This window comes from Cyprinodon tularosa, unplaced genomic scaffold (assembly GCF_016077235.1).
Source record: "Cyprinodon tularosa strain WSP-4 unplaced genomic scaffold, ASM1607723v1 ctg150, whole genome shotgun sequence".
In the NCBI taxonomy this organism is placed as follows: Eukaryota; Metazoa; Chordata; class Actinopteri; order Cyprinodontiformes; family Cyprinodontidae; genus Cyprinodon; species Cyprinodon tularosa.
Genome location: NW_024038332.1, coordinates 970,768 through 995,021, shown reverse-complemented (window position 1 = coordinate 995,021; position 24,254 = coordinate 970,768). Strand labels below are relative to the sequence as shown.

Sequence of the window (24,254 nt, the reverse complement as noted above, 5' to 3'; positions counted from 1 at the left end):
GTTAACTCTTGACCATGACTGTGAGTTGTAATTGTACAATTTTAGCATTTCCATGCTGTTCATCAATATGTGCCATGGATGAAAATAGTGCTGAATGTATAGAAACGACCATTAGGGCCCAGATGGTTTCCCCGTGGGAGTATTGACTGAAATCCAGATTTGGACAACCTGCAGCAGGTTAGTCACGAGCCTAAACGTGGCAGTATTTCAATATGTTTGCGTGTCACAATCAGCTCCTTATCATATGGACTAAGATGGGGTAGCCCTTAAACCATTGCAGAATGTCTCAAACCAATAAATAGTATGGGAGAGAGGGCGCTGTTGAATGAGGTTTTACCAGCCAGACATTTGAATGTCAAATTGAAACTTACTTTAATTTTAGGATTAAAGACTCTTTTTACATGCGAACCTGTTAGATCATCGGTTTTATTACGGTATCTTATTACCAATAACATTTATTTTATTATTACTGTATATTTGAGATGAAAAATAAACATCATATTTAAAATGTAGGAAACTTTGTGCAGTCATGTCCTCACAAGCCAAACTTTCTAACATTACTGTCTTTGTTTCATGACAGCAGTGTGTTAGATCTAAGGCATAAATACTCATAAATAAAGGTCCCACTATATCATGGCAATGACACAGCCTTACATTTAAAACAACAAAGAAAACTATTTTTTTATTAGGTCTAAACAGGAAAGCTACAACTCTATCAGTTTGATATAGGCCTTTATAGTTTAGGTTTAAATGTAAAAGGTTTCTGTTTAAATATACTAATTCAAATAAACCTTTGAAGCCCTAGTGAGAAACAAAAATAAGCTGCAACATAAATAAATGACTGTTAAAAAAAAGCACATTTCACAGCCGTACTTAATGTTGCACTTCTCTTAGGAGTGAGAAAGATGAGCTCAGCGTGAATTTACTCATTTCACAGTTCCCTTCTGTCCAAGAACACAGTAAGTGCCTGCCTTCGTTGTATTAATGTAACCTCTGCTATTTAAAACACCTTCCAGAGGAACAATAGTTATAAGATATCCTGCTTATATGATAAACCTTTATATGCATTGAAAAAAGCTTCCACTTAAACATTGATATGTATGACTTTTGCTTTTTGTATGCTTCTACCTGCTTTACAAATCTAGACGCTGATTTTATTTCATATTCTTTTGTATTAAAAAGCTGATTAGGTTAATTACATTATTAATGACCAATTATTACATTATTAATTAATTACATTATCAAGTACCAAGGCTAATTACAAAAGAGAACATCTATATGCAGGAACTTGAAGGTATTTTTACAGATCTCTTAATCAATGTTTTTCCCAGCCTTTGACAAGGCCATTCTAACACATGAACATAATTCGATCCAAACAATTTCATGTAGCTTGAAGCAGAATTTCCTTCCTTGGTTCAACTCTTGCAGCCTCTAACGGGTTTCCTTTGAGTACTGAGCTGTATTTAATGTCATCCGCCCCATCCCTGACCAGACCAGTCCCTCCAGCAGAAAAGGACCCCTACACTGCCAAAAATTGAAATCTAAATAAGTAATTTTTTCTTTAAATTAGTGCTTTTTTTTCTTGAATTGAGGAAATAAGTGAGACACTTTGCCAATGGAACAAGACAATTTCCATTTAAAATAAAAAAATAAAAAACAGTTGCATTGTCTTATTTCAAGTGCTTAATATTTAATTTAATTTAAATTATTTTAATTTAAGAGTAAAAAATCTCATTCCATTGGCAGATCGCCTTATTTGCCTGCTCAAATCAAGGTTAAGTTCCCCTAATTTAAGACATTATTACTTATTTCTAGGTTGTCTTTGCAGCATATGAAGTCAGATTTCTGCCACAAGTACACAAGCAAAATAAATACATGCAGCTTTATTTCAAAAACACACATGCTAACTACTCTCTACAGGCAGTGTAAGCATTCTATGTGTGCTGATTAAATACCAAGAGTCCCCCAATATACACAGGCATCACTTTGAGACTGCAAGCTACCTGGGAAAGTAAACTGATTGTGACTTGCTGCTTTTCATGAAATTCCACCTCATATTATGTTACTGTTTTCTTGACAATGGTACTGTTAATTGACTGACAATTTTATTAACACAACGATGGACACAAAATAAAAAAAAATATTAACAGTAGCTGCATAATTTGTGTTCAACCATAAACTAGAGTTCATAAAAGCCTCACTTGAATGAATGTACGTGGGATTTCCCAAAAACAGGTCCATGTGCGAGGAGTAGAGAATCTACAGGAGCATAAACAGCAAGAGAGTGCAGAGAAGGAGCTTAGACTCATGGTTCTGACATTTTGGGTGTGTCCTAGCATTGAATCTGCTTTCAAAAAACATTCAAAATGCACATGGACAATAGTTTACATGTGTATATTTTAAATAAAACTTCTTGTATTAGTATTTATTCTGAATGTGCATTTTTAGCAGAATTCTGACTTCATACCCCACAGGATGACGATGCCACCACCATTCTTTAGGGTGAGGATGGTATACTCAAGCTCTTGTTTTAGCATGTTTAAATTTTTTCATAACAAGGCTCTTTGAACTCTTTGAAGCCCAGATTCCAGAAGGGGAAACTGATCATTTTATAAGGCCAATGACGCCTGCTGAGTAGCATTTTGTCAAAAATAATCAATTGGCAAAGCAGATACACAAACTGTTGCCATGCTAGAAGTTTCTAACTAACAAGGTACAGAATTATCTTATCAAACTGTCAGTGGCTCTGGGTTAGCGTGCTTGTCACTGTAGAAAATTTCCTTTCCACTTCCAACCTCCAAGCAGACTGCGAGGCCTGGTTCTATGTCTGTGTATGTGCCTCAAGCTATTAGACGTGGACCACAGAGAAGCAACAGAAGGAGTATCGACTGGACAAATCCCTGTATTGACCCCCTATAGCTATAGCATCTGCTGTTTTCTACTTTGGCCACAGACCTGACTATCTATGTCAAAGACAAAAATAGGTCCAACGAGAAGGTCAGCATGGCATTACATCACTTGGCAATGAATTAGAAAAAAACCTGAGTGGGTCCAAAGTTTGTGTAATTCATATTAAAAAAGGGATTGTTCAGGTTAAGTTAGGAGATTGTTGGCTGACATTATCATTCTTACATTAGTTTTGTGGGCTGCAGGTTTTTGCTTCTATGTTTAGTGAATGCATACATTTTTGTTTGCATTTTTTAAATTAAGTATTGGTATATACTTCTATTTTAAGAGACTGCTGTGTTTTTCATTGTTTTTTTTTTTGTGTTTGCGTGTTTTGGAGTTTGCATCATTGCAGGTGTCTGCGGCTCATTTTGCAGTTTGCTGTACTTTTTCACCTGTTTGCAGTTTGTTTCTATTTTGCTTGCAGAGTTTTTCTATTGCATTTGTTTTTTGTTCTTGCATGTCTTGGAGTTTGCGTAACACCTGTTTTTTCAGCTTGTTTTGTCATTTACAGCGTGATTGCCACGGTAAGAACCAAATATGGAGAAGCAGCATTTAGTTCCTATGCTCTACTGATCTGGAACAAACTCCCAGAAGACTGTAAAAGTGCAGAAAGCATGAGTTATTTTAAGCAAAGTTAAAATCCCATTTGTTTAGAGCTGCCTTTGATTGTTGAGTTAAATGTTAACAGAGTTATCATTAGTTCAAGTTTTAGGTCCAACTATTGTATTTGCTTTTATCATATTTTTATCTTTACTTGCTTTTATTCTGATTTTATTTTCATTTAATTCAGTTTTACTGTTACTGTACTCGGCTGCTCAGTGGAGCAGTGGATAGCATTGCTGCCTTGCAGCAAGAAGATATGGATTCCTGGCCTTGCTCTTTCTGCATGGAGTTTGCATGTTCTCCCTGAGCATGCATGAGTTCTCTCTGGGTACTCCAGCTTCCTCCCACAGTTCAAAAACCTGACTGTTAGGTTAATTGGCTTCTCTAAATTCTCCTTAGGTGTGAGTGTGAATTGCTGTTTGTCTCTGTGTTTCCGTGTGATGGACTGGTGACCTATCCAGGGTGTACCCTGTGTCTCGTCCATAGACAGCTGGAGATAGGCACCAGCACCCCTCCCAATAATTTACACCTTTAGGTGTAAATTACACCTATGCCAAGCAGGGCCGTCACTAGGTTTGAGAGACATGGGTGGCTTAGCCCCTAGGTAAGATATTGCGCGCGCGTAGCGCGCGCCGAAATTTTTTCAGTGCACTTTCTAAGGCGCTGTCTATAAATTCATTATTTTAAGAGCAACATACCTGGGAAACACTTCCCTCACTAATGCTACTTCACCAACTAAACTACACCAGTTAAAATGTGCTAAATTACAAAGAGTAAATGGTAGGTGCCATGCATTACTGCATAAATGGAAGAAGGCAAGTGGTTCGCCACTCATCATAATGGAAACCTTCTACAGAAGACAGTTGTCTAACCAACAGACTCCCAACATCTTCATAAACCCTTAACCTGGCCATTCATCTTTCCCCATCTCCCCTGCACCCACAACCTGTCAGGAACCCCTGTCTGCTTTGCAATAACCCTGTTTCTGTGTGTGTGCTTGGTGTGTGTGTGTGTGACCTGGACTTTGGCATGTCTTTCTCTACACCTGGCACAGAGAGAAACACATATATGTGAGGAACTTAACAATAAATGCAGCATTATCTTTGATAGATTTCTGCTTAATCTAAAGTTTAACCACAAAATACAAGTTGCATAAATGGACAGTAGGCAATAGGCAATAGCATCATTGCAAAGAAGGATATCCTTGAGACTTTTTCACATCAGTCTGACAAAGTTTTAATGCAAATAAAGGAAGTATTTTTAAGTACAATGTATTAATGAAAACACAAAATCAACAGTATATGAAACGTACAACTTAGAACTATAGTCAACCCAAGGAAGCACTACCATATCACACAGTGTCGCCCTATCAGACTGGTGGCACATAGATATGGGAGAATTATCCTGCCATAATGCAAGAGCACATAACTTCAATTAGAGAAAAGAATTTCATCTTCTTGCACTCAAAACTTATAATGCTCACACTCAAAACATGCGCTCTCTCTCAAATATTTTCTCTTCTCCCAAAAATCTTTGTTTCTTCTCTCAGATTTAAACAGATATTTTCTATATTATCACAGATATTTTTTCCTCTCGCTTGCCTCCATCTCCGCTCTGCACGGGTCTCAGTTACGCTCTGCTTGCGGATTTGTTTTGCTCTCTCAGACTGCAGTTGGATCGTTGCCTAGCAACCTTTCCAGCCAATAGAACGACAGCCTCGGAAAAGGTGCGCTTGTTTAACCCTACGGAGTGTGCCTGTGCTACTACGCCACTTATAAAGCGTCAGCTGAAACTGCTATTTACAGTAGTTTTGTGGCTGATTGTTGTTTAGAAATAGAAAACCTGGTTTCATTTCTTAGTTTTGCCCTGGATTTTGTAGCGTTTGTGGACGCTACGTCGCTACTTGATCAAAACAATAACGTCGCTACAGGAAAGTTACTTGATAAATAAAGCAGCGACGCTACGGTCAAGCTACTTGAAAATGTAGTTAAACTAATAGCTTCGCTACATGTAGCGGCGCTACTGCCCATCACTGCTCCTGTGACAAAACTATTATAATGATGCTAGTAGGCTACAACAACATCGTGTTTTCCCACACCACTGACTTTGTTCACCATGGTAACGTAATTCCTACTGAATCAGACAAGCTATTAGGCCTATACAGGTGCTGGTCATAAAATTAGAATATCATGAAAAAGTAGATTGATTTCAGTAATTCCATTTAAAAAGTGAAACTTGTATATTATATTCATACATTACATACAAACTCATATATTTCAGATGTTTATTTTGTTTAATTTTGATGATTACAAATGACAACAAATGAAAATCTCAAATTCATCATATCAGAAAATTAGAATATTGTGAAAAGGTTCAAAATTGATGGCCCCTGGTGCCACACTCTAATCAGCTAATTAACTCAAACCACCTGCAAAAGCCTTTAAATGGTCTTTCAGTCTAGTTCTATAGGCTACACAATCATGGGGAAGACTGCTGACTTGACAGTTGTCCAAAAGACGACCATCGACACCTTGCACAAGGAGGGCAAGACACAAAAGGTCATCGCTAAAGAGGCTGGCTGTTCACAGAGCTCAGTGTCCAAGCACATTAATAGAGAGGCGAAGGGAAGGAAAAGATGTGGTCGAAAAAAGTGTACAAGCAAGAGAGATAACCGCACCCTGGAGAGGATTGTGAAACAAAACCCATTCAAAAATGTGGGGGAGATTCACAAAGAGTGGACTGCAGCTGGAGTGAGTGCTTCAAGAACCACCACACACAGACGTATGAAAGACATGGGTTTCTGCTGTCGCATTCCTTGTGTCAAGCCACTCTTGAACCACAGACAGCGTCAGAAGCGTCTTGCCTGGGCTAAAGAGAAACAGGACTGGACTGCTGGTGAGTGGTCCAAAGTCATGTTCTCTGATGAAAGTAAATTTTGCATTTCCTTTGGAAATCAAGGTCCCAGAGTCTGGAGGAAAAGAAGAGAGGCACTTCATCCACGTTGCTTGAAGTCCAGTGTAAAGTTTCCACAGTCAGTGATGGTTTGGGGTGCCATGTCATCTGCTGGTGTTGGTCCATTGTGTTTTCTGAGGTCCAGGGTCAACGCAGCCACATACCAGGAAGTTTTAGAGCACTTCATGCTTCCTGCAGCTGACCAACTTTTTGGAGATGCAGATTTCATTTTCCAACAGGACTTGGCACCTGCACACAGTGCCAAAACTACCAGTACCTGGTTGAAGGACCATGGTATCCCTGTTCTTAATTGGCCAGCAAACTCTCCTGACCTTAACCCCATAGAAAATCTATGGGGTATTGTGAAGAAGAAGATGCAATACACCAGACCCAACAATTCAGAAGAGCTAAAAGCCACTATTAGAGCAACCTGGGCTATCATAACACCTGAGCAGTGCCACAGACTGATCGACTCCATGCCACGCCGCATTGCTGCAGTAATACAGGCCAAAGGAGGCCCAACTAAATACTGAGTGCTGTACATGCTCATACTTTTCATGTTCATACTTTTCAGTTGGCCAACATTTCTATAAATCCTTTGTTTTTATTGGTCTTCAGTAATATTCTAATTTTCTGATATGATGAATTTGAGATTTTCATTTGTTGTCATTTGTAATCATCAAAATTAAACAAAATAAACATCTGAAATATATGAGTTTGTATGTAATGTATGAATATAATATACAAGTTTCACTTTTTAAATGGAATTACTGAAATCAATCTACTTTTTCATGATATTCTAATTTTATGACCAGCACCTGTATTGTCTCTTTCCTCACTCCAGGTAAAGTGAAGAAAATGTAAACCGCTGACATCAAATGGCAAACTCACCGTATGTATCTGCACGCAACCATAACTTTCCTAATCAAGCTCGATGACTGTGTGGAGATTCAAAGGGCGCGCTGTTGCTGCACTGCACAGCTGCTATGGTCCAGTTGATGGCCGTGTACCACGTGACGTGACGCTGGACGCGGAGCCAATGAAGGAAATGAATATCCTAACGATATTAATAATTGTATAAATAATTGTGTTTGTAAATAAACTAACAGGAACTTATCTTCAGATTAACTTGCCTTCTTGGTGGCTCGTTTTCAGTGCTTTACTGCAATTGTTTGGGGTTATATGGAAAAAAAATCAATAAATAAAAAAATAACAATAAAAATCGCAAAATAATTATGGGGTGGCTAATACCAACGAAGGGATGACTTCAGCCACCCTAAAATAGGTCTAGCCACGTCCCTGATGCCAAGGAGTATTTTTCCCCCAGTAGCAGTATTATGATTGTGAAAATCATGTTGTGACCCCTCTTTGGGGTCACAACATGAGACCTTATTTGCTGCCTTTTTAACTGAACATTAGCTGAAACTCATGTCTTTTCTCTTTTATTGCTTAGTTTGTAATGAAGAGGTAAACTGTTTGTGTTACATTCAGTTTTTGAACAAGATTTCAAGAAAAAAGAGCGAGGAGAGAGCCGCATTACCCACGTTCTGTGAATGTCAGCGAACGCCCCACAGAGACGCCGTTGTCTCTTTAATAAAAAGTTCAACGTCCAACAAAGTGTGCTAGGCTCCAAAATGGATCTGAAAGAGTTGGCTGTGAACGCGTTGGCGCAGAATAAGCAAGCGTCTCTTCTGGTCGGCGCAGCCGGAGCTGCTCTTCTGGGATTTGGACTTGGATATAAATACATGCGGAAGCCAGAAAAAGCCGTTCGTGTGGGCGTAGTGTCGCAGATCCTCATCTACCCTCTCAAATCGGGCAAAGCGGTGCCTGTGAGTGTTGCAGAATGCCAGAGATTGGGCCTAAAAGCTGGAGAGCTGCAGGATCGGTGAGTGCTGCAAAACAAGCGCGTTTCATCTGTCAGTGATGTCCAGATCAGCTGTCATGGATTTACTCTCATGATCCCACATAACCTGCAATACAAGCCCTCATTAGAAAACATTGCTGGAAAAATATCGGAAATATTTAATAGTAGACATGGGTAAACTTCGTGGACTTTAAACTGTTCAGGAGGTTAGAAAGTTATTCCTTTCATTTGCACAAAATAATCTGAAACACCACTATAAGGTGGTTAGAATCCGAATCAGAATTTACAGCCTGGATTATTTTCCCCCTCATTTTGTCACATTGCAAACGGAGTATTTTATTGAGATTAAGTGGAAAATATGTGCTTTAAAAAAAGAGTTTAGGAAATTGGGAAAATCAGTTTCCAGTTTAAGAGCAAGAAAAAATGCACATGTTTAACAGCAATATTCTGGACAGGCTGTTATATAATCAGTCCCACCTCCTTGGCTTTTGTACAGAAGAGGATTAGGGCCACTGAAAAAATAAAAAAAGTTAACTGATTTTAAAATGTTATTTCAGTTTAAGATGGAAAAAATAAGGTCAGAATTCTGACTTTAATCTTGGAATTCTGACCTTAATGTCAGCATTCTGACTTTAATCTTGGAATTCTGACTTTAATCTTGGAATTCTGACTTTAATCTTGGTATTCTGACTTTAATGTCAGAATTCTGACTTTAATCCTAGAATTCTGACTTTAATCCTAGAATTCTGACTTTAATATCAGAATTCTGACTTTAAACTTAGAATTCTGACTTTAATATCAGAATTCTGACTTTAATCTTAGGATTCCGACTTTAATATCAGAATTCTGACTTTAATCTTAGGATTCCGACTTTAATATCAGAATTCTGACTTTAATCTTAGGATTCCGACTTTAATATCAGAATTCTGACTTTAATCTTAGGATTCCGACTTTAATATCAGAATTCTGACTTTAATCTTAGGATTCCGACTTTAATATCAGAATTCTGACTATACAGTAATTTTAGAATTCCGACTTTAATCTTGGAATTCTGACTTTAATGTCAGAATTCTGACTTTAATCTTGGAATTCCGACTTTAATATCAGAATTCCGACTTCAATCCTAGAATTCCGACTTTAATCTCAGAATTCCGACTTTGTTATCAGAATTCTGACTTTAATCTCGGAATTCTGACTCTGACTTCCATCTCAGAATTCTGACTTTTTTTTTCAGAAATCTGACTGAATTCTGACGTCTAACAAACAAGTTAGTATCAAGCTGTAGCCATGTCTGTTTTAGAGACTAGCTCTCTTGTTTAATCACTTTCTGCTCTCCCATTAATGAAATAGAATGACCAGGGACCCCTCGGGCATGTAAAAAGTTGCCTAATTTCGTCATTTGCCACCAATGTGTTACTGGCCCTCCTAAACAACTCACATCTTTGTCAGTGAAGCTGAGTGATCCCACATCTCTTCCTTCATGGTGCCCATCTACATTAAGATCCAAAATTCTGAGATTAAAGTCAGAATTCTGAGATTAAAGTCAGAATTCTGACTTTTTTCTCATATTATACTGAAATAAAATGTAAAAATCAGTAAACATTTTTTGTTTTTTCAGTAGCCCTAATCGTCTTCCGTACTTTTCATTCCATTGGTGTAGCTCTTAATTTCCGAGTGCAGTGCTTTTGAGGCCTGAATTTGGATTTAATCCAGGTATGCTGTTTGTTGCAGCTGTGATGAGTCCATCCTTGTGTACAGGGACGTGGCTAGACCTATTTTAGGGTGGCTGAAGTCATCCCTTCGTTGGTATTAGCCACCCCATAATTATTTTGCGATTTTTATTGTTATTTTTTTATTTATTGATTTTTTTTCCATATAACCCCACACAATTGCAGTAAAGCACTGAAAACGAGCCACCAAGAAGGCAAGTTAATCTGAAGATAAGTTCCTGTTAGTTTATTTACAAACACAATTATTTATACAATTATTAATATCGTTAGGATATTCATTTCCTTCATTGGCTCCGCGTCCAGCGTCACGTCACGTGGTACACGGCCATCAACTGGACCATAGCAGCTGTGCAGTGCAGCAACAGCGCGCCCTTTGAATCTCCACACAGTCATCGAGCTTGATTAGGAAAGTTATGGTTGCGTGCAGATACATACGGTGAGTTTGCCATTTGATGTCAGCGGTTTACATTTTCTTCACTTTACCTGGAGTGAGGAAAGAGACAATATAGGCCTAATAGCTTGTCTGATTCAGTAGGAATTACGTTACCATGGTGAACAAAGTCAGTGGTGTGGGAAAACACGATGTTGTTGTAGCCTACTAGCATCATTATAATAGTTTTGTCACAGGAGCAGTGATGGGCAGTAGCGCCGCTACATGTAGCGAAGCTATTAGTTTAACTACATTTTCAAGTAGCTTGACCGTAGCGTCGCTGCTTTATTTATCAAGTAACTTTCCTGTAGCGACGTTATTGTTTTGATCAAGTAGCGACGTAGCGTCCACAAACGCTACAAAATCCAGGGCAAAACTAAGAAATGAAACCAGGTTTTCTATTTCTAAACAACAATCAGCCACAAAACTACTGTAAATAGCAGTTTCAGCTGACGCTTTATAAGTGGCGTAGTAGCACAGGCACACTCCGTAGGGTTAAACAAGCGCACCTTTTCCGAGGCTGTCGTTCTATTGGCTGGAAAGGTTGCTAGGCAACGATCCAACTGCAGTCTGAGAGAGCAAAACAAATCCGCAAGCAGAGCGTAACTGAGACCCGTGCAGAGCGGAGATGGAGGCAAGCGAGAGGAAAAAATATCTGTGATAATATAGAAAATATCTGTTTAAATCTGAGAGAAGAAACAAAGATTTTTGAGAGAAGAGAAAATATTTGAGAGAGAGCGCATGTTTTGAGTGTGAGCATTATAAGTTTTGAGTGCAAGAAGATGAAATTCTTTTCTCTAATTGAAGTTATGTGCTCTTGCATTATGGCAGGATAATTCTCCCATATCTATGTGCCACCAGTCTTATAGGGCGACACTGTGTGATATGGTAGTGCTTCCTTGGGTTGACTATAGTTCTAAGTTGTACGTTTCATATACTGTTGATTTTGTGTTTTCATTAATACATTGTACTTAAAAATACTTCCTTTATTTGCATTAAAACTTTGTCAGACTGATGTGAAAAAGTCTCAAGGATATCCTTCTTTGCAATGATGCTATTGCCTATTGCCTACTGTCCATTTATGCAACTTGTATTTTGTGGTTAAACTTTAGATTAAGCAGAAATCTATCAAAGATAATGCTGCATTTATTGTTAAGTTCCTCACATATATGTGTTTCTCTCTGTGCCAGGTGTAGAGAAAGACATGCCAAAGTCCAGGTCACACACACACACCAAGCACACACACAGAAACAGGGTTATTGCAAAGCAGACAGGGGTTCCTGACAGGTTGTGGGTGCAGGGGAGATGGGGAAAGATGAATGGCCAGGTTAAGGGTTTATGAAGATGTTGGGAGTCTGTTGGTTAGACAACTGTCTTCTGTAGAAGGTTTCCATTATGATGAGTGGCGAACCACTTGCCTTCTTCCATTTATGCAGTAATGCATGGCACCTACCATTTACTCTTTGTAATTTAGCACATTTTAACTGGTGTAGTTTAGTTGGTGAAGTAGCATTAGTGAGGGAAGTGTTTCCCAGGTATGTTGCTCTTAAAATAATGAATTTATAGACAGCGCCTTAGAAAGTGCACTGAAAAAATTTCGGCGCGCGCTACGCGCGCGCAATATCTTACCTAGGGGCTAAGCCACCCATGTCTCTCAAACCTAGTGACGGCCCTGCTTGTGTACCTTGTGTTTGCAGACACTGGCTGGTGGTGACGGAGGAGGGCAACATGGTGACTGCCAGACAACAGCCCCGTCTGGTCCTGGTGTCTCTGTCCTATAAGGGGGGTTATACTTATTTGAATGGACCAGACATGGAGGAGCTGAAGTTTCCAATTCAACAGCCTGATAACCAGATCCACAACTGCAGGTTTCATATTATTATTATCTCAACCAGAAAAAAAGCTCACTGAAATCCTGAGAGATTTTTTTCTCAGATTTAGGTTTTGTGTATGTTATGCAATGTCTATTAGCAGAGCATGGCATCATCTGATAGTGATTTGATTTTTATTTATTTAGTCCTTTCCTGTTATATCAAGGGGAAAAAAATAAATCCATTCTTTATTATTTTATCACATAGAAGTTAATTTTTTTTTCATATCAGGTTTCAGATTTTCTTCCTTATTAATGATGTTGTTTTATCCTTCATCTCTCACCTGCTAATTCTAAAATATTTTCTTGCTTTGCAGAGTTTTTAGTAAGGATATTCAGGGCAGGGACTGTGGCGACGAGGCGTCTCACTGGCTCACCAGTTACCTCGGGGGGGAGAAGACTTATCGTTTGGTGCATTTTGAGCCTAAAATGAAGCCCAGGAGGTTATCTGCGGTTGAGACGCTTTCCCTTCAGTTCGAGGTAGCGACCATATTCTGCTGCTTTGCTGCATTTAATTCCCAGATTTTTTGTCTGTTCATCTCCCTGCTGTAAAGTGTTAACAACTGTAATCCAGCAGGTGGCGTACCCAGATTATGGACCTGTGATGCTGCTGTCCGAAGCATCTGTTGGGGATCTCAGCAGCAAATTGGATCAGAAGGTCACCACAGAGCGCTTTCGCCCAAACCTAGTGATAGGGGACTGCAAACCATTTGATGAGGTGTGTCAAAAAAAAAACATCACTGCTACAACCACAAAACACCCTAAATAGCAAATGTAAGCGTTTATTCCTTTTCTTTCCTCACTGCTGCCTGAACAGTTTTCTCTCGGTTGTTTGTTTCTGACTAATAGCTCGCCATTTTCCACGCGAACAGCATGCACTAAATTTAACTCCGACTGTTTTGCTTTTTCAGGATTCTTGGGAAGAGATCCAGATTGGCAGCGTGAGGCTGCAGCGTGTAATGTCATGTGGAAGGTAACACGGTCGGATGCTTCACTCAGAACCACTTCATTTACAAAAAGCAGTGAATCCAAAACAGCTGCTGGTCATAAATGAGCTTCACTACTAAATTAATTTTGTTCCATTATTGTTGCAAGCAAAAAAACATGGATTGGAAATGGAAATTTAAAAAATGCAATGCAGTGATGAGGCTTTGAAAAATGTCTTAATCAAAGGAAAGGTTTTGAGAGGAACTTTTTTGCTTACGTAGACTTTATTTTAATTGTTTTTGCTTTTAAAGTTTTAGTTTCTAAAACATTTTGTAATAAATTGATTCGTTTTGTATTTTATTTTTCCTAACTCGTTTTTCAGATTGAGTTTTACAATTGCATTCTTTTCAAATTGTGTTTCATTTATACAGTACATGTTCTTTTTACCCATGCCTAATAAAAATGTTCCTGCTAACATGGAGTAGACCAATAGAAAGGCATCCGGAGAACAGCCTGCCCGCAGAAAAGAAGGGAATGTGATCTGTAAAAATAAATTGAAAATAATTAAATCAAACTGGCAAAAATTAAATTTTAAAAATTAAAAAAATTAAAATAAAACATATAAAAAATAAGTAAAAATAAATCATTTCAAAAAATTAAATCTAAGAAAGCAGCAAAACCCTTATTTGGATTAAAAAGTTTTCAAAGTTTGATTTCTGGAGTTGATAAAAGTTATTTTGCTCGCAACAATAATTGAACATAATTCACTCCATTCTTCCTGAGGCAAAAAAACAGCAATAGTTGCATGAGAACGGAGGCAACCACAGTCTGTAATCTTTCTTTTATATATATATATATATAAAAATAAATAAATATAATAATTTTTTTTTTAATCATTTTTAGGTGCCTTTTGACCACAGTTGACCCAGAGACAGGTGTGATGAGCAGAAAAGAGCCACTTGAAACACTGAAAAGGTAACGCCATCACTCAGGAAAATTTGGATAGGATTACAGATTAAAAAAAAAACAAATAATATAACATCCTTTCTTTGCTGGAAGTTTAGGATATAATCTCAGTTCCTGCATCATATTTTAGAAATAATTCCCACCATAAGATTAACTAAAGTTCAACAGTTTATATTAAAAAGCTGCTCTGATCACCCCTGCAGTGCTGGAATCAAGACCCCACCAACCGAGACCAGAGTACCAAGACGAGGCCAAGAATATATAAGGTTTTGGCCTTGTCTCGGTCTCTGTACTCCTTGGTCATGGTTGGTGTGGTGTTGATTACAACCCTACCTGCATCTTATAATACCAACTCCTTTTTTTTTTGCCATACTGAATCTCCTAAATCAAATCTAGAGCCTCTTTCAATCATATTCCAGTGACTTGTATGTAACTTTAATAGAGGTTAACGTTTTGTTTTCTTTACCTTTGCTTTACAGCTTAGGCATCAACAGGCTAGGTTACAGTTTTAAAATAATTAACAACCACTATATTTGAAAGGTGATATTCTTTTCTCTCTCTACCAGGTTTGCACACATCTGCAGAATGTTTTTTCTGCCCGTTTTCCTAAGCAGAATAGCTTAAACTCAGTCAAACTGGATTGAAGCGATCATCAACTTTCAACTCTTACTCTTTAAGCCGTTCTGTTTTTGCTCTTGCTGTATAAACAGTCAGCTGTAATGCAGGAAGGTGTACAGTTTCTGCAGTTGCTAGTCTAAATCAGTATTATTCATCCACCTTTCCATTAACTAATTATCTTTCCTGCATCTGCCTAAGACATGAGAACCTACAACAGTGGCAGAAATCTCAGGCTTTCACAGAACTGCTTGTTTATAATACATTTTCAAGGAACTGGTTACTTTTTTTCAGGCAAAATCCCAACAAACAATTTCATACAAACAGTATATTTACTAAATATCAAACCTCTTTAGTTTTGCATCACACTTCTTTAGTTTTTTGAAGATTTCTTAACTTAAAACTTGTTGTAAACATAAGATGAGCGCTGTAAAACTTGAAATAAAGGAAAGTCAAATCGAAATGAGAAGGTAAGTTGGAGCAGGTAAGACAATTTGCCAATGATTTACATTAAAAAAAGAACTTATCTTATTTTATCTCATTGCCTATCATCTTATTAACCTGGTCAAATTTATGGAAAGTACACATGTATTAGGAATATTTTGCTGATTTTTAGATTAGTTTTATTGCACCTGATCATCTATCAGATAAGTGCGTACTTTTATTCTTGCTTTTTTAATTATAGTTTCCCTTTATATTAAGTTAATAATATAAATTAATATTATTTATTAAGTTAAATTCAAAATTTAAATTTCCACATATGACATAAAACTATGTTGCAGCAACATTTTTCCTTCCAATCAAGTATAAGGCCAATGAAATGCAGTGTAGCCTGATGGGGATATTCTTTCCACAGCTACCGAATGTGCAAACCATCAGAGACACACATCTACCAAAAAAGCCCATTGTTCGGACAGCTGCACAATGTCAAGAAGACAGGGGTCATCCATGTTGGCGACGAAGTCTACAAGATCACCCATTAAATGAAGAAACATAACAGGATGGGATTTGAAGAGCATCAGCACATGTAGTCCTGGAAGAAGTAGAGCTTAATTCAAGTTTTGAAGCTCAGAGATCATTAAAATGTGTAATCATGTTAATTTTGTAAGCAAAATACTCTAAAACAATAAAAATAGTTCCTAACTTTTGCACCTTACATCTACTTGTTAATTATTGGAACACGTTGCTACTAAATTATGGTTATAGCTCTTATTAACCTTAAATAAGAGCTACAAGACAAAGTGGACGTCATTGTGAATTTCTCTTTTCTTAGATTTCAAATTCTCTCAGTTAAAGTACTAACTTCTCTGACTGCATAAAAAGAGGCTTGTTCTCCCCACTTGGCTTTACAATAAATGTGCAATCTTTTGAGCATGGAATGCTTCAATACAGGACCGCCACAGAATTGGTTTAGTTTCAGTTCCATGCATTGGCCACTAGGTGTCAGTGTGACTTTATTTTAATCATGAAAGCAGGACATAATCTTATCTACAGTCATGGCAAAAAGTATTGAGAATGACACAAATATTATTTTTTCACATGATCTGCTGCCCTCTGGTTTTCATGTGTGTATGTCAGATGTCATCACATACAGAAATATAATTGCAATCATATGAGTAACAAAAGCTTTTAATGACAGTATGAGTTAATGCAGCAAGTCAATATTTGCAGTGTTGACCTCTCTTCTTCAGGACCTCTGCAATTCTCCCTGGCATGCTCTCAATTGACTTCTGAACCAAATCCTGACTGATAGCAGTCCATCCTTGCACAGTCAATGCTTGCATTTTCCAGAATTCTTAGGTTTTCGTTTGTCCACCCATCTCTTGATGAAGGACCACAAGTTTTCAATGGGATTAAGATCAGGAGAGCTTCCAGGCTATGGACCCAAAATCTCTGTTTTGTTCCCTGAGCCAGTTAGATGTCACCTTTGCTTTATAGCAAGGTGCTCCATCATGCTGGAAAAGGCATTGTTCATCACCAAACTGCTCTTGGACGGTTGGGAGAAGTTGCTCTTGGAGGACATTCTGGTACCATTCTTTATTCATGGCTGTGTTTTTAGGTAAGACTGTGAGAGAGCCGACTCCCTTGGCTGAGAAGCAACCCCACACATGAATGGTTTCAGGATGCTTTACAGTTGGCATGAGACAAGACTGATGGTAGTGCTCACATCGTCTTCAAGCTGTTTTCCAGTTGTCCCAAACAATCAAAAAGGGGATTCATCAGAGAAAATGACTTTACCCCAGTCCTCAGCAGTCCACTCCCTGTACCTTTTGCAGCATATCAGTCTGGCCCTGATGTTTTTCCTGGACAGAAGGGGCTTCATTGCTTCCCTCCCTGAGACCAGGCCTTGCTCCAAGAGTCTCCACCTCACAGTGCATTCAGATGCACTCACACCTGCCTGCTGCCATTCCTGAGCAAGCCTGATCCCGCTGCTGAAACACTTTTCAGAGACGGTCCTGACACTTGCTGGTCTTTCTTGGGCGCCCTGGAGCCTTTTTGGCAACAATGTAACCTCTCTCCTCGAAGTTCTTGATGATGCGATAGATTGTTGACTATGGTGCAATCTTTCTAGCTGCAATTCTCTTTCCTGTTAGGCCATTTTTGTGCAGCGCAATGATAACTGCACATGTTTCTTTAGAGATAACCATGGTTCACAGAAGAGAAACAATGATGCCAAGCACCAGTCTCTTTTTAAAGTGTCCAGTGGTGTCATTCTTACTTAATCATGACAGATTGATCACCAGCCCTGTCCTCATCACCACCCACACCTGTTTTAATGGGGCAATCACTGAAACAATATTAGCTGGTTTAAGGCAGGGCTGCAATGATGTTCAAATGTGTTTTGAGGAGTAAAGTTCATTTTCTAGGGAAAATATTGACTTTGCAATTAATTGCTGTTACGCTGATCACTCTAGAACATTCTGGAGTATATGCAAATTGCCGTTATAAAAACTGAAGCAGTAGACTTTCTAAATAACATTTGAATCATTATCCAAACTTTTGGCCATGACTGTACAGGTGTTGGTCATAAATTTAGCAAGTCATGAACATTTTGATTTTAAGTCCTTTATTTCAGAAGTGAGACTTGCGCACTATATTCATGAGTGCGCAAGTCTTTTGCTATCTGACAACTAATGACGACCCTAAATTCAGTAACCCGGAAAATTTGGATATTCCTTAAGACCAATACAAAAATGATTTCTAAAAATGTTGGCCAATTGAAAGATATGAGCATGGACAGTACTCGATACTAGATTCACTCTGTGGCACTGCCATGGTGTTATGAGAGCCCAGGCTCCTCTGATAGTTGCCTTTAGCTCTTCTGCATGGTCAAGTCTGGTGAATCACAAAACACTGGGTTCCTGAGATTATTGGCCACCTCAGTCAAGCATACCTGGAGACACCCTCTGGGGTCCTCCACCACTTGTCCCAGGTTGCTGTTGAGGTCAGTGCTCTTCAGAACGTTGGGGTAGCAGTAGTCCTGGTCAGATAGATCTATAAGGCTGCAGAACGTGGTCATGTCCCGCCCAGAGGTGTCCAGTAGGAGCTGGTTCTCAGTTAGATACTTGAGCACATGACGGCACTTGCTGTGAAATTCAGAGCAATATCCAAAGCACAGTCCAGGCAAGTCTCGAACAGGTGTGTAAGGGTCTTCTGCATCATAAAGGTGGGCAGCATAAGGGGAGCACTCCTGGAGGGTCAATAGGAAACTGGTGAGATAAGAACAACTCAAATAGCACAAATTATTTAATCTCTGATTCATGGTTGGGCGCAAATAGATAAAAGATAAATATCTCCAAAATTTAAAGGAATGACAGTTCTTCTCAGAACTTTACATACACTAGATATCAGCATAAACGATCTCTTCTTTTAGAGCTGTAATTACAGACATGGACATTTTTGGTACCCTCGATTTAATAAGATTTATAAAAAAACTATTTATAACTTGAATCTGAAAAAGTCATAAGTCAAGTCTTGGGTGTTTTCTGCTGTGTGTTTTGGGGTCATTATTATGTTGACCTGCAACTGAGACCAAGCTTTCTGACACTTGGCAGCACATTTCTCTCTAGAATCCCTTGATAGTCTTAAGACTGACACCCTGTACCAGATAAAGCAAAGCAGCACCAGAACATCACAGAGCCTCCTCCATGTTTCACGGTAGGGACAGTTTTCTTTACATGATATGCTTTATTTTTCCATCAGTGAACATATAGATGATGTGTCTTGGCATCGAGTTCCATTTTGTCTAATTTCTCCATAGGACCTTCTACCAGAAGCTTTGTGGCTTGTCAACATGTAGTTTGGCAAATTCCAGTCAGGACAGTGGTGTCCTCCTCTGTCAGCTCCCTTTAAGTCAAACAAAGATGGATGGAGTGACCTGACACTAATGTTCCTTGAGCTTGAAGTTCACCTTTTAATCTATTAGGAAGTTGTTCTTGGCTCTGTTGTTAACATTCATATTATTTGTTTCATATTATTTGCCACAAGATTGCAGACACCAGTAAAGCAAGTGGACACCCTGATTTGAAATGTCCCTTTGGTCACATTACTATTTTTTTTGTCTTTTCCAGGGACACAATTATTTTTGTCCAGGTTCAAGCAGAAATGTCCTTGTCAGAACCTTCTCATCCATTGAAGGTCATTCCAACTGTAAATGAATATGTCATCAGTCTGCCTTTAATCTAAATGTCACAGAAGGTTGAAACTCAAACATATTTGGAGGTTTCCAACCACACACATTGTACAAAATTCTTTTTGATTGAGGGTGACATTAAAACCTGGAACATAAACCCTTTTGAAAAATGTGTGGAGTGTTTAATCTGGGTTTTAAAGCCAGACAATTTAAAGGAGTTTATCTCTTATATGAAGCAGGATGTTCATATATTCTAAACAAACTCTGCCAGGACTTAATGGGTGGCTACAAAAATCCTGTGCTATCTGTGGAACTAGCTCATTAGAATTTATTTATGTGTATGCATATGTCTGAGCCTGTGTGTGTCTCATGTTGGCAGCAGAAAAAAATGTACAATCTTTTATACTTTTTAACAATCGTGTAGTATAATACCCCAGCATGAGAAAGAACAGCTTAAATGTATAATTATAACCCTTAAATTAAATTGAATTCAATGCAAAGATTGAGGTTTAGAACCTCCTGTCCAAATCTGTGGGATTTTAATGTGTAGTTTGCATTTATTTTGTGGTTTATTGTGGCTTACCAATTTACACAAGTATACAACCTCATTATATATCCATACCTGTTTCATAACAAGGTTTAAGAGAACAAGTTGATGGGTATGGAAGCAAATTGTTACCATATTTCAAATGAAAAAGCATTTCCAGAAATACTTTTTCATTTTAGGAATGTGGCTGCATCGTTTGACTTATAAATCAAATTAGTAATCAATCTTCCTGTTTGCATTTTCATTTTCTTCTTTAACACTGCTCATCCTTTTACTTAATTAAAATGAAAAAGAAAAAGACATTTGACATTTATTTTTCAAAATGTGCCCCAGCAAATACATACCAAAATACAGTTTGAAATGTAAAGTTTGAAAATGAAAAAGCATTTCCAGAAATGCTTTTGAAATATGGTAACGATTTGCTTCCACAGATGGGAAGCCTACCTGACACATGATTTCCTTCAGCATGTCCTCACACAAGTCATAACCCGCCGCCTCCAGCAGCTCGATTATGTCCCAGTATCTCTCCGCGATCACGTTGTCCGTCCTCTGGTCACAGCAGCCGAAGTCCTCATACTGGGAGCAGAACTCCAGGTGCCACTGCGGTTTGAAAGGTGGGGCAAAGTCTAGACACTGAGGATGAGCTGATGCTGGCTGGACAGTGAAAGACAACATCACTGAGATGAAGAAGAAAATTATGATCTCAGGTGCGCCGAGTGGCTGCTTTGGACAATTCCGACTTGTGGCCGTGCGTAAAAGAGCGCAAACGGCACCACCTGTTCGGATGGCATATTTCTGTTTACTTGTCATTCTTGCCGTCTGACCTCCAGAGATTCTTGTCGCATTGGCTCCCTTTTATACAGACAGCAAGCCTTGTTAAAGCATGCGCTTGCACGTGTGCGCGCGCGCGCAGAAGAATGTGCATTACTTGCTTTTTTTTCTTCTAAACAGACCACTTATGTTTCCAGTCAGACTGAAATGTTGCTTAATGAAATTACCCCAAAAAATGGTATGTATGCAAATAAAATTAATGATATTTAAATGTTATTCCCAGTTTATTTGTTCGGTTTCTGTAGCGCAGTAAAGTTGACAGAGCTTTACGCACAATTAGACCTGGCTCTAAAAGGGGAAACACAGACACATATACACACAAACACTATAGCAGGGCCTGCTGCCGAGGCATGCATGAAAAAAAAAAGTTCAGGCAACAAAAGCTATAATTATGTTACACATCCATGCCTCCAGGCAGAGTCTGCGTTTAATGCTCCAGTGTATAAATTGTTTAAGCATGTTTGAACTTATTGAACATAACTTCAAGTCAGGTGTTAGTTCCACAATGTTGCTTCACCCCCTTCAAGAAGAAATGATGGATGGATGGACGGACGGATGGATGGATGGATGAGTTTCAAGATTTCCCTAGGATAATAGAAGAACATGGTGTACCTGAAAATCAGATCATACCAAAGTGTGTTTTTTATTTCTCTTTTGCAAAAATGTCAAAAGTCCTTCTTTTATGGAGTGATTTTTATTTTATCATTATAATAGCAAGCAAAGAAAACATTTTGTAAATTAAAAATTGTCCCTTTTCAATGTTTAAATTTGAAACAAATGTAATTGGAACCAAAAAAGTAATAATTGAAAAAAAAAAAACATTTAACTTTTCTAATCTCTGAGATGTTTTTTTTTTCCTAAATACAATTTCATATATTAAATTTTCTTTTAAAATTTATTTTTTTCTATTTTATGTTTTAACTTATTTAAATATATATAAATTATATAGTTTTATATTGTGATTTCTTTTTTATTTCTGTTTTTCATATTTAATTTTACATATTGCATTCCTTTTTAATTGCGCTTCTCAGATCACATTTAACTTAAAGCCCAATACAAACACAGTGACCAACACAATGGTATTGCTAACGTCCATGCAAACCTAAAGAAATGCATCTCGCTGTTCACAACAAAGTATTTTCATTTCTGGGTTGTATATTTTAAGTCTACAAAACATGTTCTTTGCTTGGAACAATCATGGAACCACATCCTCATTAAATTGTTTTGCTATAATGAGGTATAGTGTGATTAACTGAAAAATAAAGATGAACCTATATTGAAATAAGCTGTAATATAAAGTGGGAATTTTAAAGCGCTGGTTTTTGCCTGCACAGTATTTCTTTGATCAAATATACAAAAAAGTATATGTGGAAGAAAGGCCCAAGTAGCTGTGAAATTAGCTAAAATCTTTCATTATTTAGAAGAGATTCTTTGCACAATGTGCAAATCAATTAGGAGGTTTAAATTACCTGGTGGGTCATAAAAATGCTTCTTATTACCAAAATACTCCATGCAGTGTCTTCGAAGGCCTACTTCACAAAAAACGAATGAAGAAATCCAAAATAATAGATAAAGTCAGGGTTAACCCAACCCAATCATCCATTCCAGTAAGGCCAAGCCTGCCCTCACAGGTACGGCTACATCAAGCCAGGTTTAAGCAATCAAGCTTGTTGCAGGTCTGAAGACTCCTTCAAGAGTCCCCAGACTCGACACCACATTCATTGATTTGGCAACAGCAATTCAATAATGAAGTGCTCCTAACTGAAAACATCATAATTTAAGGCGTTTCTTGTAATTTTTTCTCAGATGAACAACTTTGAAAATTAAGACTGGAAGCCAATATTGTCGCATGTTTTGATCTTGAAGTTTAAAGATTTATATGACTTTGTCTCTAAGTATTTTTTCTATTTTTGAGAACACCAGAGTACCTCAATACAGCGCTATTTATAGGTAGTTAGAGAGAAGACTTTTATTACGTTATTTATAAAGGAATAAAAAACATTAATGTATTAAAAAAAAGATAAATAACAGCCAATTCCGATGCCAACATCATGCCTCAAAGCATGTGACTCACATCAATTTTTAGAACTAAGCACTCCATCCATCCATCCATCTTCTTCCGCTTATTCGGGGTCGGGTCGTGGGGGTAGCAGCTTCAATAGGGAGGGTCAGGTGTCCCTCTCCCCAGCCAATTGGGTCAGCTCCTCTGGAGGAATCCCAAGGCACTCCCAGGCCAGCAGAGAAACCTGGGCCTCCCCCTGGGCCTCCTACTGGGCCTCTTCCCGGTGGGACGTGCCTGAAACACCTCACCAGGGAGACGTCCAGGAGGCATCCTAACCAGATGCCCGAGCCACCTCAACTGGCTCTTCTCGATGTGGAGGAGCAGCAGCTGTACTCTGAGCTCCTCACCCTATCTCTAAGGGAGAGGCCAGAAACACTAAGGAGAAAAGTAATTTCAGTTGCTTGTATCCGGGATCTCGTTCTTTTGGTCATGACCCAAAGCTCCATAGATGACCATAGATGAGGTTAGGAATGTAGATCGACCGGTAAATCGAGAGCTTTGCTTTTTGGCTCAGCTCTCTCTTCACCACAACAGACCGGTACAGGGCACGCTTCACAGAAGACACCGCACAAATCCGCCTATCGATCCCTGCGCTCCATCTTCCCCTCATTCGCTATCAAGACCCCAAGATACTTAAACTTCTCCACTAGGCACAGTACATCCTCCCCGACCCGGAGAAGGCACTCTACCCTTTTCCAGTTTAAGACCATGGTCTCGGATTTGGAGGCACTGATCCTCATCCCGGCCGCTTCACATTCGGCTGTGAACCACTCCAGTGAGAGCTGTAGATAACGCCCTGATGAAGGCAATAGAACCACATCATCTACGAATAACAGAGATGCAATCCTAAGGCCACCAAAACAGATCCCCCCAACACTTTGGTTGCGCCTAGAAATTCTGTCCATAAAAGTTATGAACAGAGTTGGTGACTAAGCACTGTAGAGAAATAAAAATAAATTCCTTGTCTCATGACCAGCTGAAACAAAGGATAAATCCTGCTACTTGATTACATAAATGAGGCTCACCCATTTCAATTTAATTATAAGTTTTTTTTTTTTTATATTTTTAAAGACCTAACCCTTTTTTGTCAAAATTTCTTTTTCCCAGTGTTGCCAACTCCCCAGCAAGAAAAGTTGCTATTGGCTGTCCTATAAGGTGCAAGTTGCTGTCAGCAATTCCCTGTTAGTTGTTTGCCAACCAATAAAAAAAACCTCATGAAGAAGAAAGCGGTGCAGAGAGAGGAGGAGCAGAAAGGGGGATAAATTTATATAAAGC

General features: G+C 38.5%; 2 protein-coding genes across 3 annotated transcripts; one reads left to right on the top strand and one right to left on the bottom strand.

Annotated features, from left to right (window-relative positions):
* Positions 1 to 8,090: 8,090 nt before the first annotated feature.
* marc1 (mitochondrial amidoxime reducing component 1) lies at positions 8,091 to 16,062 on the top strand. Of its 2 annotated transcripts, none has more exons than XM_038279501.1 (7): positions 8,091 to 8,389; positions 12,226 to 12,396; positions 12,716 to 12,878; positions 12,976 to 13,116; positions 13,310 to 13,371; positions 14,229 to 14,300; positions 15,763 to 16,062. In XM_038279501.1, exons 1-7 carry the CDS (start codon positions 8,139 to 8,141, stop codon positions 15,887 to 15,889), a joined length of 987 nt encoding a protein of 328 aa, XP_038135429.1. In that variant the 5' UTR covers positions 8,091 to 8,138; the 3' UTR covers positions 15,890 to 16,062. The 2 variants fall into 2 exon arrangements, with proteins under 2 accessions (XP_038135429.1, XP_038135428.1); XM_038279500.1 differs by having other exon boundaries at positions 8,093 to 8,389; positions 12,973 to 13,116.
* Positions 16,063 to 18,219: 2,157 nt separating this feature from the next.
* hhipl2 (HHIP-like 2) lies at positions 18,220 to 20,953 on the bottom strand. The gene is made up of 2 exons (XM_038279508.1): positions 20,531 to 20,953; positions 18,220 to 18,597 (listed from the first exon to the last, which is right to left on the bottom strand). The coding sequence occupies exons 1-2, from the start codon at positions 20,894 to 20,896 to the stop codon at positions 18,220 to 18,222; spliced, it is 744 nt and encodes a 247-aa protein (XP_038135436.1). The 5' UTR covers positions 20,897 to 20,953.
* Between the last annotated feature and the right edge of the window lie 3,301 nt (positions 20,954 to 24,254).

Bases quoted from the DNA above. Each gene is read 5' to 3' on its own strand.
- hhipl2 (XM_038279508.1), bottom strand. From the start codon at position 20,896: ATGACAAGTAAACAGAAATATGCCATCCGAACAGGTGGTGCCGTTTGC. The intron at 18,598-20,530 runs GTAGGCTTCCCA...TTGACCCTCCAG, and splicing joins TGAAGGAAATCATGTGTCAG to GAGTGCTCCCCTTATGCTGC.
- marc1 (XM_038279500.1), top strand. From the start codon at position 8,139: ATGGATCTGAAAGAGTTGGCTGTGAACGCGTTGGCGCAGAATAAGCAA. The intron at 8,390-12,225 runs GTGAGTGCTGCA...TTGTGTTTGCAG, and splicing joins GCTGGAGAGCTGCAGGATCG to ACACTGGCTGGTGGTGACGG. The intron at 12,879-12,972 runs GTAGCGACCATA...ACTGTAATCCAG, and splicing joins CGCTTTCCCTTCAGTTCGAG to CAGGTGGCGTACCCAGATTA.